Source organism: Saccostrea cucullata, unplaced genomic scaffold (assembly GCF_032062105.1).
Source record: "Saccostrea cucullata isolate Sc308-1 unplaced genomic scaffold, CSIRO_AGI_Scuc_v1 ctg634, whole genome shotgun sequence".
Lineage (NCBI taxonomy): Eukaryota > Metazoa > Mollusca > Bivalvia > Ostreida > Ostreidae > Saccostrea > Saccostrea cuccullata.
The window spans coordinates 181,589-202,269 of record NW_026932503.1 but is presented as its reverse complement, the minus strand read 5'-3'; the positions used below and the strand labels follow the sequence as shown (position 1 = coordinate 202,269).

At 33.0% G+C, this 20,681-nt stretch overlaps 1 protein-coding gene across 1 annotated transcript; it reads right to left on the bottom strand.

Annotated features, from left to right (window-relative positions):
- Positions 1-10,736: 10,736 nt before the first annotated feature.
- Positions 10,737-19,658, bottom strand: LOC134235290 (uncharacterized). The gene is made up of 7 exons (XM_062717411.1): positions 19,595-19,658; positions 18,487-18,813; positions 17,653-17,826; positions 15,879-15,971; positions 15,553-15,764; positions 14,027-14,288; positions 10,737-11,026 (listed from the first exon to the last, which is right to left on the bottom strand). The coding sequence occupies exons 1-7, from the start codon at positions 19,656-19,658 to the stop codon at positions 10,737-10,739; spliced, it is 1,422 nt and encodes a 473-aa protein (XP_062573395.1).
- Between the last annotated feature and the right edge of the window lie 1,023 nt (positions 19,659-20,681).

Genomic DNA, 20,681 nt, shown 5'->3' with positions numbered 1-20,681 from the left:
TTCTTGTGAACTTAGTCTTGTTTGTAAACTGCAAGGTACAGAAAAAAAATTCAATCAATTTTCTAGGATCCCACTTCTGACACCAATGTAACGAAAAAATATATGATTAATATAATATTTATCTGCCGTGCCTTAAATATTTGTAATAGACCCGGTATAAATAACTCTACAGCTTTTCGTTATAATAATACGTGGGCTCTGTACCTTTAGACAGTCAACAAAACAAGAGAAAGTCTGTGTATAAAAGAAACATGTAATAATTTATTGTATAAAAGTACATAAAACAAACGCGATCTTTGGAACCTCCAGGATACTTTGGGAAGGTGTAAAAATGGAAGGTGCACCACTCTGGAAGCGAAGGTGCAACGATATGGAAATGAAGGGGCGGTAGCAGACGTTGCTAATGTAAACAAATATATGTCAGGAGTATATAAGGGAAACTCTGGTAACTGGAGAAGGTGCACACTATTACAATTAAATAGTCACCTTCTGTAATTTGGATGGGTTATTAAATAACACCTTCTGGGCCATTCTAAGGCTCCGTAATCACAATCTATATCCGACAAATGTAAATCCCAAACTGGTACCTTCAACGGGCCTCTCTGTTTATAAACACAGAAGAGTTACGTCATTATCCAATCAGCGAGCGTCTAACAAACAAGGTAGCGCGTGCGAAACTTCAAGCCGAAGTAATCAAATACGGAGGGAAATCGAAGCACATTAGGGCTGTAAACATGGATTATGGATAAAATATCGCTTATGGTGGATGGTAAAACATGAAATAAACACAGGTAAGCACTACTGTGCGTAATGACACATATTTTATGCCACAAGGGTCGAGAACAACATCCCGAACGAATGTAAACAACACAATCAGTCCTTGTGAAACGGCATGTTTCTACTTTCGCTTTCAATCAAAGCTAATAGATTATCAATAAATTGGCATAAACACAAATAATCACTTGAAATATCTTATCTACACTCCGTAGTAATGTGTAAATATCCATGCCAAGGTAAAATAATAATCATAAGTAATAACTATGGTTGGCACAAGGTACAGGCCCACCTAAATTCATAACAATCTCGCATTTCCGAGATACATTTCCAAATTTGTTCCATCTTTGTTATTTCAATTACAAGTTTAAACAAACCTTTCAATGCCTTGAAATTGAACGTCTAAAATCCTCTTAAGTGTTATTTTCTTTTCTCAACTATAGTCCCGCTGGAAACACCAATACTTGTGATGTTATTTCAGTTGAAAATGACGTCCCGAAAGCAATACTTTAAAAAGGCCGATCACCGATCTTTCAGTTGATGGAAGAACTTGATTTGACGTTGATCTTAACGAGATCGCAATACTCATACTTAACATTCTAATCTTTTTTAGATATATATATTTCTACCAACGAAGGTGAGTTTAATCTACCTCACCAATATTGGATTCCCTCAGTTTATAGAAATCTTTACAAAGAAAGCTCTACTAAACTCCTGTCTCTAACCCTAACAAAAATATTAACTGCTGTAATGTAGAAACTTCAGACGACCGTACTGTGCAACAGTATAGTATATAAAAGTGGTATAAATCAAATGTGTATTCTCAGAAATTCAAAGAATTTTTAATAAATTAAATAGTTTTTTTTTCAAAGATATTTAAGTACAGTAGTGGTGCAAATCGGATGTGAATGCTTAAAAATTCCAAGGAACTTTTAGAGAATTTGAAATCATAAGATTTTACCAAAATTAATTATATTAAAACATACGACTTTCCAACTTTATATACACGATAAATTAAAGTCCAGGCTTTTTGATAATATTGTCCGCTGTTTTTTCAATAAAAATGGAACTCGTAAAATTACCCACGTCGTCTTCGGTCATTTACAAAATTATTTTGTTAAAATACATTTTGATTGTACTTACAAGTACTCTGACAGTATATCGACGACGTATTGTCAATTAAAAATGCTTATTTCCATTCTTTTGTCGATACTCTATATTCCGTTGAACTTTAAATAAAAGATACCACAGAGTCTGACAGATTTGTTTCATATTTAGACATTTTACTTGAAAAAGACGTTAATGGTAATCTAATAACCAAGCTTTATGACAAACGAGATGACTTTAATTTTTCAATTGTCAATTTTCCTTACTTATGCAGCAATATACATTCATTGCCTCCATGCGAGGTTTATATTTTTCAGTTGATTCGATAAGCAAGAGCAAGATCTACGTATGAACAATAAATGAGCCTCGTCGGATAGAAATCGACCTTATGGCAAAATTTATCGAATTTGAGATTTTTGTGTTTTTTAATGGTCCATGTAAAACCATTACAAAAACTGAAAACGGAATCAAAATATCTTCATTTATATCAAAGTTATTACATTTTGAAATTGGTATGTTTGCAAAATTAACTCTGAGCATATCGTGGTTTTTTCACGATTCAATTGTGACGTCATGGTTTATTTTCCGTTGTTCGGTAGGGCACCTGTCAACGCGTAGCAATCCAAGCGGTCATCATGTCTAAGTTAAAAGAATTGCTTAATAAATGACAGAAACAAATGATCACGATTTACAATCCCAAAAACTGTGTTAAATGTATTTTAAATCCTTTAAAAAGCGAATACTCACCCCCCCCCCCCCCCCGATCTTTAATTTCTACTTTTCTGTCTTTCGTACCGACAGCTTTGTCTCTATGAATAACTGAACTTCCAATAAACAAAATATAGATTTACACCATGCTGCTTTTACGTTTGATAAGCCTGTATCCTCAAAGTTAGTTAACACGTTAGCAAGTTAGTTAACACACTACTTTTGATTTTACGTAATCACCATGTAAAGGAAAAGGGAACCAATGAGATCGAGTCAAAATTTACAGGGATTCGAATTCGAACTCAGAAATACCTGTGGTTTCTTACAGAAAATACATGAACCATGCAGCCAATAAAGCCAACTTAAATCATGCTACAATAATTATTTTTAAGTTAAATTAAAAAAAAAAAATTACATCCATCTGTATATACATACAGTAGGGATGTCAACGAGTACCCGGTTAACCGGGTACTCGATCGAACGTCCGAGTATCGAATACTAAAATTGGTACTCGGTTACTCGGATGTATATTTTTGAATATTTCTAAGCTAATTCATTAATGCATTAAAACATCGGTTTTAAACAGAAAATGTTCATTGCACTTGTACATACGGTAATTAGGGTTTCCCACACCTCTAAATGACCGTTATCGCCTGTGGCAGTGTTTATACAGTAATTATCGTGACCAAGCACCTGCTACCTGGCTTTTCTCACCTTCGGTAGTCTTCTACCCTTATTTTTGCTTTGCTTTAATGATTTGTTTTCACTGAACATCATTTAAGGTAAATTATAATTAAATAATTTAGATAAATTTGTCATTTCTTCACGAAGCCGTAAACTCTCGGGAAAAGAGACAGATGATAATACACGTGCGATCGTTGATATGGTTGCGTTTGATTGCATGCCAATGCAAATGGTTGAAGGCAAAGGCTTTAAAAAAACTGATGTCCATCATTACACCAAACTACAACATACCGCCCCGTAATAATATAAAGTCTAGGATCGAAAAAGTGTAAGAAGATCGTAAATCCGCTGTTTGAACTTGATCAAGTTGATACTGTAGCTCTGACGATTGAAACTTGGAGGTCAAACGCAACTAAGAGTTACATTACAATTACGATGCAGATTATTTTTCTAAACAAAAACACTGTGAACCATGTGTGATTTGATTTTGTGTGTTTATCTGATGAATAAATTGAACTTTTAAAAAATGTTATATTTAAAAATTTCGTCGGGCAAGAAGTGTTGATAATTGTTACAACAGAAACACATTTACGGGAAACCTCCCATCAAAGCAAGAAGTTTAATTTCTACCATAGTTTACAATATGTTTTACAGTTATCAATTTACTTTTTCATATTTACACTTTTACCGAGTACCCGAGTACTCGATCGGAAAAACGTCCGAGTAACCGAGTATTAAAAATTGACCGATTTGACATCCCTAACATACAGTGTAGTGATTACGTGAAATCAAACATGGCGTGATACTAGCCATGTGTCTAAAAGTAAGGCTTGCTCATTTTATTAGGATTTTCCCCCCTAAAACCGTTTCTACTGCAGCCACATTCACCTTCAAATATCATAGTTCATATATACACCCTCTTTTCCTCCACATCATTCTCGCTTGATTGTAATTGGACGGATACCTCGACAAAAAATTAGCCACTGTGTCTTTACATTATAACCCCCCCCCCCCCCCCCAGTAAAAACCCAATCGTCTTTTCATTAAATGTTTATTATCCATAATGTAGAAAAACAAATAAGTAAATATACATGTACAAATTATTGGTTGATTGAATTTTGCTTAACGCCGAGTCGGCAAGATTTCAGCAATTATCGGCGGAAAATTTTTTATCTGTTGCATGCAAAATACATGTAGTTGATAACCTTAATATAGGGAACTATTTAACGTTCCATCCGACGGACTAAAATTTCAAAAATATGTTAACCGTTAAAAAAGATCTCTCTCTGTGTTCATCAACAAAATATCTCATAATGTACAAAATTTTACCTTAAAATCAATTTGATGTAAATAATCTAATATTCATTGTAAAATAATATAATAATCATGCATCGTTCGTACATTTTTAATTAACTTCGTATATGTGAGATACCCCACCTAATTTTAGAAGAATAAGATTTATAGTTACGTGTAGCGGAAATTCACGGGAAACAATTATTGTATACACATTGGCTGAAATTCTCGACTCAATACGTATATGCATGCATTATTTTTGGAAGACGATTTTTCATTTTTTTTTAATCTTTATAGCATATACGTAGTTTATCATCATCGGATACCAAAGGATGATCTCATCTTTACTCATCACCGGGTGATAAGTAAAGACGAGATCACTCGTGGATTTCCGACGATGATATATAGTTTAATTGTAACGCATTTGAAAAAGACATAACGTTTACAAAATATTTTTATCAACAGAAAAAATATGAAGGGATATCAATTTGAATTTCAGAAATGCAAAAATTATAATTTCTTTGTTACCTGGAGTATTAGAAATGCATTGAGGGAAAGAAAAAAGAAAAACACAAGCTATGTTGAATTACGATATAAAACCATGTGCAAGAAAATTTTCTTTCTTTTACAATTCAGTTAACTGCAAACGAACTAAATGTTAAAAAGAGAATTGATTACGTATAGACTGTATTGAGATTAATGTCTAAATAAATATTTTATTAGGAAATGCAGTTAAACCAATTAAAAAAGAATAGATAACATGCGCGGATCTAGAGGGGGGGTTGGGGGTGTCAGGACCCCCTGGAATTTCCAGATTATTAAATTTATATACAAAAGCAAGGAAAAAGTTAACTTGGACCCCTCCTAAGAAAACGCAGACCCCCCTGGTAAATATGAACTTGAATTAAATTGGTCTGAAAAGTTAAAGATTTGAAGCATAAAAAGTCTTCCCTACCCCCCCCCCCCCCTTTCCCCTAAAATAGGATTTTGAATTTTTTTTTTTTTTTGCTTGTCAAGAAATTTCTTCTGGGTTGAAATTTTTTTCTTGATAGGGGTGGACCCCCCCCCCCCTGGGAAAAATTTCTGGATCCGCGCCTGGATAATGCTATGAATTAGATTCAGCTTGGGTGCGTAGGATTCTAAAATAAATTATATCATATTTAGCCAGCGAGGTAGCTTATAGCTTTATATACATGTATGCTGACTTAAGAACCCCCCCCCAAAAAAAAAACAAAACAAAACAAAACAAAACTTAAACTCTCCTTTAGAGAAAAATAATATTTATGAAGGCACGCGGCGTACGCATCGACAACATTCTGCTATCCCGTTTTTAACCCAGTCCAACACAACACTTATAAAATTATAGACATTTCATAATTATTTGTTTCATGATTTTGTAATTAAAAAAAATCAAATAAAAAATTGTGATTTATAATTATGTTATCTGTTTTGGGTATCCACCCTATCTTTAAAAAAAGAGAATTGTAGAAGAATTTTATAATGTAGAGAACGTATTGATGTTATAATTGAAAGTCTTAGTATAAAAAATTAAAACGAAACCATATTCCTGTTATTCACGAACAGGTAATTCTGCTCAAGATGACTTTTGCAGACAAGTTTGGTATTAACGGGGTTCAAAATACTTAACATTATGCTGAATATTTAAGAACACCTTTCACAAATCTATTGTCTTTTTTACATCCGACTTTAGAGTAATTTTTTTGGTTTACAACTCTTTAAAATATTAATGACGTAGAAGGATATGTTTTACAAACCGGGCCCATCTTCTTACATTTTCGCCAGCCAAGTTAAAGAAATTTAAAAATCGTAGATAATCCATCGTCGGTATTTTTCATAAACTTGCAAAATAAGGAGTGAAATATTTAAGAAAATTAACTTAAAATCTGGTAATGGAAGAGAGACAATAGTTAAGATAGAGAGAAAAAACATCTGTCTGATTCCCCGTGTTGAGCCTCTTTTTTGCGTCAAAGGGAAGCAACTTGCACAATTTATCGTATCCAGTCGCTTCGGAGAATATACGTGTTTCCGTTTGAGAATTACTGATACATGAAGAAATATTGCCTTAAACAATACCAATTTTACTTGTTTCTTGATATCTCATAATATTGTAGTTAGAAAAATGCGCTTTAAAAGTTGTGGAATCGTGGCTTTTGTACATTTTGTACTGAATCGATATGCCTAGCTGTTTGTTTTTGTTTGTTTGGTTGGTTAATTTCTGTGATAAATTTGAAAATACATGTAAATTCATTCAAAGACATAAAACATTAAAGTATATCTAATATAACATTGCGAATTTAATCGTGAATGAATGAATACTCGTGCACACGATGATAGTAAATCACACACTAGGCTATTACTGCATCAGTAACATGTGCGATTTTCTGTGCCAGATTACGTCTCCTCTGGTTAAAATTTATACTCTAAACTACAATAAAAATATATTCTGTACTCCCTCAGTAATGCACCATGCCATTTTTTCTTCGCTTTATGTCTACAAACTTATTATTTATCTGGTGTTAGATGTGGCCTTACGTCTTCTGTTGTTTGAAAAAAAAAAGTGTAGATCGGACTCGGCATTCCTCGGGCTTGTGTTTACATTGATCCATGGTAACAATAAAAAAATAAGGCTTTACGAAGGGGAATACATTTAAATTTGTTTGTTTAAATAGTACATGTTTAAAATGATCCAATTTTTTGAAGAAAAAATCTTTGAACTGCAGTTACGATGTCTAAAATATTTCTTAACGTGAAAACCATGTGTAGTAAAAATACCGGGAAATCTTTCTCAACTTTATTCGCGTTTTTCTCATTATGACGTTGCAAACGATAAGGTCGATTTCTATCCGACGAGGCTCAATTATTGACAAACAAGTTGCTGAGGCAAGCACATCAGCAGTCTTGTTTAAAGTCATCATTTCGTAAGTTCTATGGTCGATACCAGGAGCTTATAATTATTTGAATGGCGAGGAAATAACTGCAAAATTTGGAAACTGAATATGAACTTTTTTAGAGGGATTTCTAAAAAACAAAATCATCTAACAAATTACAAATAATTGTAAGAATGACAGCTTTTTGTGAAAATTCAGATTGACAACTGTCAATGAAAATTTAAAAAAAAGAAAAAAAGCTTTGACATACACTGTAGAATAAAAAAACAATCTGGATTCTTTATGTTTACTTCTTTAGATTTGCTTAAAACCAATTTGGTTCTTGAAAACCACTTACCCATTTCGGATGTTGTATAACATTAATATACCCGAAATATTTCCCCCATATCATCTTTTGCAATATATCTTACAGTTTTCCTTGTCAAATAAACATTTGAACATTTTAATAATTTAACGAATATCACTAATTTCATCCATATTTATAAATCAATAGAAAACCAAACAAAACTCATTCCGATTTGCATGTGTTTAATTAGGATACTCTGTCACACACAACTAGTATTCATGGTCATTAATTGGTGTGATGTGTTATGGTTTACGTCCCTTTGTTGCTTTAGTATGTATTTGTTCACCTTAAAAATATATTTTTCAATAAAACTTTTGCATCTCTTTACAAAATTTTTCTTTTGGAACTGTACTGAGAGATAAATAAACCAGTTTATTAATTGATGAACAGTATGTTGAATGTTATATTTCAGTAGGATCGGCATTATATAAAAGGGTTAAGAATATCAAGAGCGTTGTAGGTTCAGTTTTCCCCTAGACAATATACTGGCAAATAGGTTTACATTACAGAAGTGAACAAGCGACTAGTGTTTATTGAGCATTTAATTATTTCTTTGGTCGTAGTAATGACTTTATTCCTGATATAACCTACCCTTTTGTAATATTCTGTCTTACATGTACATATACATTTCATAATATATACATTTGTGGTATCTCTCCATTATATAAACATACAGAAAGAAAATATCTTCAATTCTGTATGAAGTTTGTCAGAGGTCAGAGGTCAATACGTGACCTAATCACACGGCGCAATAATATCTACCGGTACATAAATTATAAAATGACCTGCTCTACTTGCTTTTCGTGTATAAAAATGAATAAAATAAGCAAGTAAAATGATAATTATTTTATTTTAAATGTAAACAAGAGAGACAGAGGCTACCGATTCAACCTGTGTACATAGAGAAAACTAGGAGCAGGGGTTTAAAAATACGGTGGTCCGAGGTCCAGGACCTAAAGTTTATTGGGGCGGACTAGTCAATTGTTACCCTTTGATAGTCCGTAATTTTTCGGGCCGAACTTCGGCCCCAGTTCCAATGGGAAATATGCCTGTATTTTCCCATATTGTAGTGGAAGTCATCCCAAAGAAAAACTTACGAAATGTGTGATCAAATTCAGTTTGTTTATTGCATTTTTTCAAGTAGAGTTCAAGCAGGTTTTGTGGTTGTTCAGCCATGTTGGATTTTTCTTCATTAGTTAATTCATACCACTATTGTTCTTTATGCAAGTAATTAGATAATTCATACCAAGAATAGTCTTGATTTGTGATAACAGTTGTTCGTTTTAAAGTAATACAAACAAAGCATTTTGCCAATGTTGTTTTAATGACTGGGTTTTCTGGGATATTCCCCAATTAATTTAGCCAAATTGAAGCTGAAATTCCAAATTCTTATGGCCCAAGCCCCCAGTCCTAAAGTACTAACAAAAACCCCCACTGTAATCAAATTGATTAAAACAAAGTATGTTTTTTTTTAACTTTGGACTAGTAATTTTATGACACGGACTAGTGAAATTTACTAGCTCAATAGTCCTTGGACTAGTGAATTTTTAGGGAAAATTTAAACCCCTGATAAGCCTAGCGTTTGTACATTTTTCTTCACTTTTGTCAGCTGCACAGTCTCTAACGTTCATCCTTATTTTTTGGATAGACCTTTGGTTAAATTTTCATGATAAACTTTTATTTTATCTTTAAATTTTACTCACGATAAATGTGTAAATCTGTTGGAAAATATCTTTGCAATGAACAGCTGCCAAACACCTCGGTGTTTTCGTAGTTCAATATAAAGCTGTCGCCAGTGTCTCCGTGTTTATCAGTGTTTTACGATAAGTATGCCTTTAGTTACTGAAACCGTGGAATATTTTTGATCAAATTGCAAATTAACTGGCTCGGACAAGTGTCTCAGTCCATCGGATCCATCCATCCCTTTCCAGCGACCGAAATTCCTCCAACTTTTTATCATCAAACTTCGGACGTGTTTCTTGTGTCTTTTCAGCGTCGATTATCATTTTCACGAATAAAATATTCCCAGACAACAATCTGTTCACTATTACTGATCACAAGTAGCCTTTCACAAAATATTCCTTTCGAAATAGATTCCTTAGCCTAATGAATTTGAAGCGTAACCGCCATGCAAGCCGATTTACACCTTGCGTCATTTTTCAAAATCTACGACGGACGGTTAGTGCAATAATTTAAATTCGAAAATATTCAATTGTCTGTCTCAAATGTATATATAAGTAATAAATAACAAGTTTATAAACTTCAATGGGAATTGAAGTGGGTCGGTACGTGATCAAATCTTCTGAGAAGGCCTTCGGCCTTCACAGGATTTGATCACGTGACCGACCCACTTCAATTCCCATTGAAGTTTATAAACTTGTTATTTATTTCTTAAATAATTATTTTGCCATTAAATTTACACTTACTATAGTAGTTTGTCTAATCGTTACTCCGTTCAACTCACTAATAGAGGGAATTCATGACAATCGAAAGAAATAATGCTTAGAAGCACTCCTCCTACATACATGATCACAATTACATTGGTGTTTTCAGAGTGACTGTTTTTGTCATTTTGAATTGTTAACGGGAATTATGAGTCACGGTTTGATATCTTCACCCCTTTTCATTTTTTCTAATTTACGAGAGAGAGAGAGAGATCACATAAAGAATCTATTTCTCTACAAAAGCGAGCATTCGATTTGAAGCAAAATTCAGTCGTCACAAGCGACAAAAGACCAAACAAACTTTATCGTTTTTCGTTAATCAAAAATATATTCATACAATTGTCAGTCCGATTAGCGTTTTTCATCCAATGAATCTTGTTAATGTTGTTAAAGATTTTTCATACATATATGTATATGACAATGAAATCATATCCGAAACAACGATTACACCAACCATAGCTGACAGAAATGTCACCTAAAGAGCACCGGAAGTTTATATCTAACCCCTGATATCACATCTGGAATAACGATGAAACCAACCATAGCTAACAGAAATATCACCCAAACAACACCGGAAGCTACGGCAGACGGTCGTGAATCTTTTACACTAATCTTCTTTTTCATGGCAACAGATGTTTCATTTTTGAAAACCATGAGTTCTTTTTTCATCTTCACAATTTCTTTAGTTAATGCTTCTTCTTTGGTGCTTGTGTACTTTGCTGCATGAACCTTATCACAAGGACACATGCACGTTCTTTTAGCTGAAATAAGAAGAAGAAATATTTAAATTACAGTTACTTTAAATACTAACAATTCTTTCTTTAAAATCCATGGTTTACTTTTACTTGTATTTGTGTCTGGAATGTTACCATAATAATATGAAATTATATTTTGCTTCAGATAAACGAAGAATGTTTCCACCTAAAATTAAGACGAAGTATGTTTACGAAGATACACAATTCTATAAATCAACTTCCACTTATTCATGATTCATGATTCATTATTTAAGAGCGATGAAAATTATTTCGAAAGACGATTTTGGGCTTCAATAAGATTTATTTACTGTAATGTTGCTCTAACAACGACCTTACTGGGTATTGTCGTTCATTATTTTACATTTTTCAGAAATAACTTTTAATCGTTTAGATATCTTAAACTCTACACATAGATCTTTTAAGGTTATAACAAATGTACCTATTTAACTTCGAGTTGTTCTTTCCATATTAAGAAAAGATAAAAATCTTTCTCTTTGGTATCGTGAAAAATGTTCAATTATTTTGTTATGTGGTATAACAGAGGGCAATTTAAATTCATGTGTTTCATAAGCCTAATTATAAAAAATATTCTGATTACTGGAGTGTGATAATTTGAAATAGGAACTTTTCATTTGAAAAAAAATCAGTTGCTAAAACAAATTAGGCCTGATTATTTTATTTTACGATGGCTTATACTGATTTTGTTTTAATAATTAACAAGACATATGTATTAGCTTTAAGAATTTTTTTCAAAATTGGTCGGAATTATTATCCACTGAAAGTTGTTACATATTCTCTTGGAAAGATATTCATTCAATGTACAATTGTCAACTAAGATTAATAACTAACGTACTTAAGGAATGAAGCTTATTTCAACTTTTTTTATACGATGTTACATAATTTGGGGCAGTTTACATTTTATAAACCGCGAATCGGTTTTAAAAAAAATCGTAAACTGCCCCAAGCTATGTTATATAATATAACATAAGTTGAAATAAGCTTAATTCCTTATAATTTAATTTCACTGTAGATAATGAGACAATTTTTCCATTTTTTTTATCCGGAAAAAAGCATATTTTAAAAATAACGTCAAACGGAGAAATACCTTTTTAGACGTAACTCATTGTGACGTAGGCAAGTTATGTTACACAAAATGGATAAAATCTTTTACCCAATCAAATGACCTGTTACAATGAAAATTAAATTATAAGTGTATGATGACTTTTTCTTTAAAAAAAAATCAAATAGAACATCTTTAAAAGAAATGAAAAAAACAAGACAATTCAATGTCAGATTTTTAGTACTTTCATTTACTGAGTAGTCAAGAACAATCAGCATAAATTTTTATTCAATGAATCAGCACAAAAAAAGAGCATCAGCAGATAAGCTTAAGGCCGGTATACACGATGAGATTTGTAGTATAATACAAGTATTATAAAACTTTTGTATTATAATACTTTCCTGTACTCACGCTAATACATATCTTATAAGATTGTAAATAAACTACGTGTTTTCCCCGCCATATTTCTCTCTCTGTCAAAGTAATAAAAATGGAGGATTAGGCTCTGATAGCAGTGTCTGTCATCGTGCTATTCACGGCTTGATATATTCAACAAGTCCTCTTCCCCTTCCCATTAAGCCACGAGTTTTTCGATGTCTTTAATTGTAAAGTCAACCAATATTATTTACCATGTGCTTTTTTTAGTGATGATAAAAATAGGATGACCCATAGTGCCATTTCATTTCATTGGTTGAAAGTGATAGGTAAGTTAAGACTTGTATTAGGAAATAGAGCATTGTTCTATTCTTAATACAGTTTTATAAGATTCGAAAAATCTTATGATACACTGTATTAAGAGTGTATACACAGTACAATGAAGCGCATTGAAGTGGTAAAATTTTCTGTTTGGATGACACGTTCTGAGTCATGTTTTGAACGTCAATTATAACATAATGACACGCCCATTTCTTTAGAAACGAATAAGAAATATTCGTTGAAATGTTTAGGACACCCCACTCTTCGTGACAAACAACATAAGTTACACCGAAATGGAGATTTTTAAAGTTATAAGAGAGAGAAAGTTAGATAGTTCCTGCTTCTGTAAAGCATGTATTTCAAAGAATTTGTCAATAATTATTTAATTTATCATGTTTATTGGAGTAACCATAACACATGCATCGGTCGAACACGTGCTTACTCGGTGTTTATGTAGACCGTCAATTTGATTGGCTATTATATTTATGGAATACCTGTTCTACAGGTATTCGAATGAACCATTTGACCGATTTTTCCTTTCTAAAGAAATGGGCGTGTCATTGTATGACAATCATCGTTCTAAAGATAGCTCAAAACGTTCCAGTCAAACGGAAAATTTTACCACTTCAATGCGCTTCATTGTAAGATTTTGTATTATAATACAAATCTTATAATACAAATCTTACCGTGTATACCGGCCTTTAGGGACAAAACGTCAGGTGCCATACATTGCAGATATAACAGCATATAAAAGTCTAGTGATACGAATGAAGAAGTAGATGTATCATTACGAACTGAATGCTATTCACATTAAAAGCAGTTGAGGCGATCCATACTTTTGCATGCCACATTACAATTAGTTGTGTAAACTAGAGCAAAGCTCGTTGCAAAGCAACGAGTAGGTCTTCCGTCCTGTTTGACTGGAAGTAACTTTTATTAAAAAAAAAAAAGATAAATGACGTCTCTAATGATTTAAATATTCCAAATCTATGTTGAAAAATTGCAAAAGTATGCCATTTTTTTGCTACTTTCTGTTCGACAGGGAGTGACGTCGACGGAAAATTAAGTTTTATGCTTCCGGTGAAAAATATTTCCCAAAAACATGTTAAGAACGGCAAAAATAAAAATAAGTGAAAATAGTAAAAAGTATAATTTGAAATATAGAGTATGTAGGTGTTTGGTCCTTTTTATATCTACAATTTAATTATATCAATTGTTATAGATATGTTAATTACGCATTATCTGCAAACCTTTCTTCATCAATTCAATCACACGAATGTCGATTTCCACGTCATTTGTTTGTTGTCTTTGTCGTCCACTTCCCCATGGATAATCAATATCGAATACATACGACATATTGGTAGGTTTCACTCTCCAGACGTAAACGCCGAAGTTGTTGTAGCCGTACACCAGTCCAGAATATCTGTTTGAAGTACCATAACCACCAAACGTGACCACTGAACCAGCTCCATAAAACGAGAAACCACCATTGGGGCCACTCAAGGGACGAATCTGAAAAATAGAGTATGTATGTGTTTGGTCCTGTTTATATTAAATGACAGCATACTGTACATCCAAAGATAAAGTCGTGATACAAAATAATGTACTTGTACGTAACCTGCAGTTGTGCCAATTTAATCCCAAACCCAAATAAAACAAAATAATATTTTAGGTGTTGCATGTAAACAAAAAAGACGTTATATACTTTCCTTAAGAAACCATTATCGTTTATAAAAGTAAAAACAAGATATGTTTGAGAAACACTATGCGTCCGGCGGCAACAAAATTCGAAAAAACTATTTTTAGCATATAAGTCACAGTATAGTTCACAAGGCCATTGACATTGGTGTCATTTTGAAGAGCGTAATAAGTGGAGTATGCATACCAGATACGAAGTCTGTATCTCTTACGGTTCAAAAGTTATGGAGAAGGTTCAAAAACGCTATTTTTAGCATTAAGGTCACAGTCAGTGACACGAAGTTATTGAACTTGGTGTTATTTGAAAGAACTTAATTAGTGGAGTATGCATACCAAATATTAAGTCTCTAACTCCTATAATTCAAAAGTTATGGCGAAAGTTCGAGAAAGCTATTTTTAGCATATAGATCACAGTCAAGGTTACAAGGTCATATACCTTGATGTCATTTGGATTGGCTGAATTCGTGAAAAATGCATACCAAATATGAAGTCTCTATCTCTGATGGTTCAAAACTTACAGCAAAAGATCGAAAAAGCTATATTTAGCATATACATGTAGGTAATATTCAAGGACACAGGGTCATTGACCTTGGTGTCTGTTGAGTATGCACACCAAATATAACGTCTCTATCTCTCACGGTTCAAAAGTTATGCCGAAGGTAAATGTTAACAACAGACAGACAGGTAAACAGACAAACAGATAAACAGACAGGACAAAAAACAATATACACCCCGATCTATCTATCCTTGGGCGCAAAAAAATCTATGCAAAAGAAAATCTGTAATAGCTGCAAGAAATGTCTTATATCGGTGAGATGTAAAACTTTCTAGAATTTCTAGATTTGTCTAGACACAAAACATCAAGACTAAGATATCATAAGCTTTTACAACTTTTTTGTTAATCTCCTTTTAAAAACATATGATAACTTTTATCATTTTAAAGCAAAGTCCGGTCAACAGCTTTGCTTTGAAGCAAAATATCTAAGGATCATTGTAATTTATACAATGATTTGTCTGCTTTGATTAAGTAAGAGCATAGAGGTATGAGAAATCTACAGACAACATGGCCACAACATACCAAAACCTGCACAAGGAGATCTTTTGTGACAGTTTCACTTGGAAAGACCAATTTTGGGGTTGTGGTTGTATGGTCTCCAATCTTTGTTGTCATTCTACTCAAGTTTACTGCATTTTCAAGCGTCCAGGCAAGGATTCTGACTCTAACTGCACGTGTCCCAAAATGATAATACTCGTTTCTTCCCCATCCGTCCATTGCACTTATTACTGGATCTAAACATGATAATTATTATATTTTTAAAATATTGATAAATATGTTACAGTTTGCCCCCCCCCCAAAAAAAAGAGAAAAATACACAATATATATATATGTATGTTAAGTCTTACATATGTACTTCACCCATAGGCGAACATGAGAAGCATTGAATGCAAACGTCAGACTTCCAGCTTGAAAACCACATCTTAGGCATGCAGGCCTTCCTGTGGATAGAAAGATTTACTAGTAAAAAGCAATCGGATATTATTTAATTTTGGTTGAAACGCGGTATTTGATTGGATAAAAAAAAATTAATCTAAATTGTATAACCTGGGTTTTTCTACGTCACAATATATTAATTACTAGCTGCAATAATGTAGCCCTCTCCCTCTTTTTTTTTGAAGGGGTGGGGGAGAGGGCTACAACTCCTAGGATCTCCGTAATGGTGCAAAGCGGGAGCGATTCACTCCCGCACGGATTTCAGCTCAAATTATCAGTAAGTGGCTATTTTATTTATGTCTTACTTGGAATTCCAAAATGTAGTTATCCAAGATATAAATCGATCCAAAAATATATAGAACAATCCATATATCCGTATTTTTCGTGTATGTCAACATCACAACTTAAATTTATCCGCCATGTTTACTGACCTTGACAGATTTTATTTTGGGACAGTCAATGAGATTAAGGATCTATCGGAAGCGGATTTCTTTGGAATTACCTTATTTTAAGCTTAAATATCGCTGTTTATGAAAAAATGACACATGGAATGATTTTATTTATCGATGTTTAGTGTTACTATTCATTACAATTATTTATAAACATCGACATTTGCTTTATTGAGTTATTCTAAATTTCAAGCGCAAGTCTCAGTACGTCACGCGTGAACTGTCATGGCTGCTTAAGTAAACACACAGATTTATTTTACATGGTTTTCTCGTTTAACGGGCTATGATGTCGACAGTGAATAAAAATTTTGTCTTATTAGAAGTAAGTTGATTGTAAAAACAATTTATTCTGCCTGCAGTCGCCCATATTTAAAAAATATTTTTGCACCATTATGGAGATGCTGTGGAATTGTAGCCCTCTCCAGAAAATATCAGATAAAAAAAATCGGAGAGGGCTACATTATTGCAGCTAATTAATTACTTGTGTCAAAAATGTATCAATTCGCTTGACGTTACGTTTAAAATATGAACAATTTGAAGACGTTTTTAAGGAATTGCCTTGTTTTCTATAGGTAATGATTGGAAAAAAAAGTTATAAGGAATGAATTAAATAGTAATACAGCTATAACTTGGGTTGGAGCAGTTTACACTTTTTTATAAACAGCTTCGCGGTTAATAAAGCGTTAACTGCCCCATCCCAGGTTATACAGTATAAATTGGGTTGCTATGTAATTTAATTTCTTAAAAAAAAACAACAGGAAATTAAGTGAAAAATTGTTGTAATGTCTGACATTTTGAAAATTATCATTGATGAAATATTCGTTTACAAAGAATTTTTTATCGCTATCCATAAATACCGTGTCCTTCTGAAATCAATCCAGGCATCCTAGAAAACGGATTCATTGGTTCAGCTTGTACTACCACAATATCTGGATGTATCTTGACTGGCACTTCTAAGTAAGTCACTACTAAGAAGAAAATTTCAATTTGTTGAAGTTTATTTTTCGCATAAGGGAGAGGTTTTTAAAATGTGTTTTAAGTAATAAAGTATTCTTAGTTTAAGTTTTTTAAAGTTTTATTTAAAATGATATAAATTCATTATGGCTTAGTATTATTTCGAATAATTCTTACTGGTCACATTTCAATATTAAAATCTTACTCAAAAACTACCTTCTTGATGACCTGAAGTGATGTAATAAAAACCTACAAGTTTAATATTCTTTTGTTTTCAATGTACCTGCGCCTTTACTGAGGTTCCTTGAAGTCATCGTGTATACGAATCCAGAGTCATAACGTGGAGGCATGTCCTTTTGTTGCCACATTTTTACTCGAACTTCGGCCTCGACAAAATCTATTTCATTAATAGTTTTATTTTCATGAGAAGTTGGGTAATACCAATCTTTCTTTTCACCTGTATGAAATAAATATCGTCTGTTTCATCCCAAAAATGCCATTCAGTAGAAAATTGCATGAACGAATTGTCCATAAAGATTCTTTGCAACTTATCAAGATGAAAATTTGCTTTATCCCATTTAAACATTATCTGCTCTATCATTAATGCATCGCTTAAAATACCATCCAATAAAATAATATGAGTATGGCGTGTTTCAACAGAACCGAGTCGCCCGCGTGGCGCAGTGGTTAGAGCGTCTGCTCTAGAGTCGCGAAGGAGTCAATCCTTACGTCGCGGGTTCGAATCCCACTGTGGGACTTGGAGACCGGTCCCTCGGATGAGACCGTATAAACCGAGGTCCCGTGTCGCAGTTGGTGCTGGCACGAAAAAGATCCCTTCCTGCTCAGTGGCCCTGAGTGCCGAGCATAGGACAAAATTTGCAACTCTCCACCGGCAAGTGGTGGCATCTACGTATGAGTGAAAAATTCTCGAGAAGGACGTTAAACAATATACAATCAATCAACAGGACCGAATTTGGAGCTGTCGCTTGTAACTTGCAAATGTGTAAAAATCCAAATCTCATTCAAGCAGACGCTCTGCTCTCTCCGTAAATCTCTGACCACCAGAGTTGTTACGGAAACAACCCGACCAGCGTCTGGTTCATCTATAGAGACTTACCACAATACACAGCTCCTCCGGATTTGAATTGGTTGGTACTGCTTGGCAACAGAATAATAACACCACTTGCATTATAGAAATATATAACTCCGCCATATTTTTCTGCACTGTCATCGTCTCGTGTAGAAGAACCGAACGCATTAAAAATGTACGAGTTCCCGCCATCTTTGACCCTTACTTCCACAATTACTTTTACGGGTCTTGTTGTTTTGTCAACGCTATCTGGGAAATGAACGAAAAGTTCGCTTTTCGTATCATCTTGTGCTTTTACGTAGTTCCATTCACTGATGAATGTGGGTTCATAAGGAAATATTCCTGCTCCAAAATCTGGAAAAAGGTGTATATAAGAGAAATATATTTTGTTGCTTGTAAATTTGTTTTTATAACAAATTTAATTTAGGCAACCTTTCTACTTTTTTCTCAAGTCCTTAGTTTTTCTTGACATGCCACAGGAAATGATGTCACAGTCCTAAATCTCTTCTAGTTCCCCAACTGCATTGCAACAAAACGCTGTATCTTCAGCTCTTAGCGGGGTGACAGTGTTTTTATGTTTTGTTATTTGTTGTATCCTTGAGTAAAAAATAAAATGAACAAAGAAGAAGATATCCTTAATATAGATTGTTGAAATTATATCAAATTATTATCCATCTCAATCTAGAAACATTTTTTATACTGGTGCTAATCAATTTCATTATAGATGATCGTATTTTTAAATTTTGGCTTGTAGATGTATATGGATGTTTGTCGTGATGAAGACTTTTACTTATAGCGTCTAGCTTGTGCTTGTTTAATTTTCTTTAAAATTTTAATGGTTTGTCCAATTTTAATGTACTTCTAAATTTTGCCGCAATTCAAAAAATAAAAAAATGCATATTTTAAAAAAATAGATTTCCCAAAATTCTTTGAAGTGATTTTCTTTTTTTCAATTCTTTTTCTAATCAAGTTACCCGGTATTATAAAATCTCTCGTATTTTCCCAATGAAATATTTGTTTATATATTATATAACACAGAATGCTCATTTTGAGAATGCTCATTTTGAAAAAAAATTTTAATGGCCAAAAGGTGATGAAATTGTCAAAATACTTTTATTACATACTGTATACTTACCTAAATACAAAAGTATCCCCAACAAAAATATAGCTGGAAAAATAAAACCTGTGCTCCTTTGCATTTTAAAATCCCAAATGAAAGCAAGATCATCTTAGAGGACTGCACTTAGAGTCTTTTAATTGTAATGTAAATAAATAATGAAGATTAACGATATTTGTAACAATTTGTTCTTTGAAAATAATCAATAAAGTGAGAAGCAGTGCTACGGTGGCTCATTTTATGTAGAGTAAGAATATGATCAAATTGTCTTTTTTTTTTACATTTCATATAATCAATTTCATAATTGCTATACATGTATAAGTCAATGGGTGTCAATTAACATCAATACAATAAAGCATTAGAAATGATAAATTAAGTTCAGTCTTCCATTTCACCATATTTCAGTTTGAACTCTACGCCTAGACTTAAGAGACATTTGCATATTTGTTCCATCTTAACTTTTCATCCATTTGATTTTTTCCTGAAAATAATGGTGGTAACACAGAGCACTTGTTCCATATAAATTTTGGTTATAAACCTTTCAATTCCTAGTTTTGGTTACTAGTTTCAGAATAGCAATAATTTCAGATAACGAGCTCCAATCTTTCAGTTATACCTGCGGTGTCAAGAAAATTAAGTTCTATATTTAATAAAATTCTCCCAATCATTCGTCTCTGACGGAGATCTCAGCACTCAAAGTTAACCCTCTGAGGATATAAATCCTTAGGAAATTAGGGTATGGGTTATATAGAGACAAAATCACATTATAATCCTTATTATATATATATATATATATATATATATATATATATATATACACCTACCATCGAAGGTGAGTTCATTCTACTCCACCTATACTGGATTCCTCAGTTCATAGAAATCCTTACAGCGTCTCTACCAAACTCTTATCTCTTCTGACAAAAATACTAACTGCTGTAATGTATAGAAACTTCAGACGACCGAACCAACAGCATATTAGATGAAATTGGTATGTGGATTCTTAGAAACTTCAAAGACCTTTTAATAAATTTAATAACAATTGTTTTCAAAGTTATTTACCTCAAAATATTATATTGATTTTAAAACTTAATGCAATTGTTCCTCG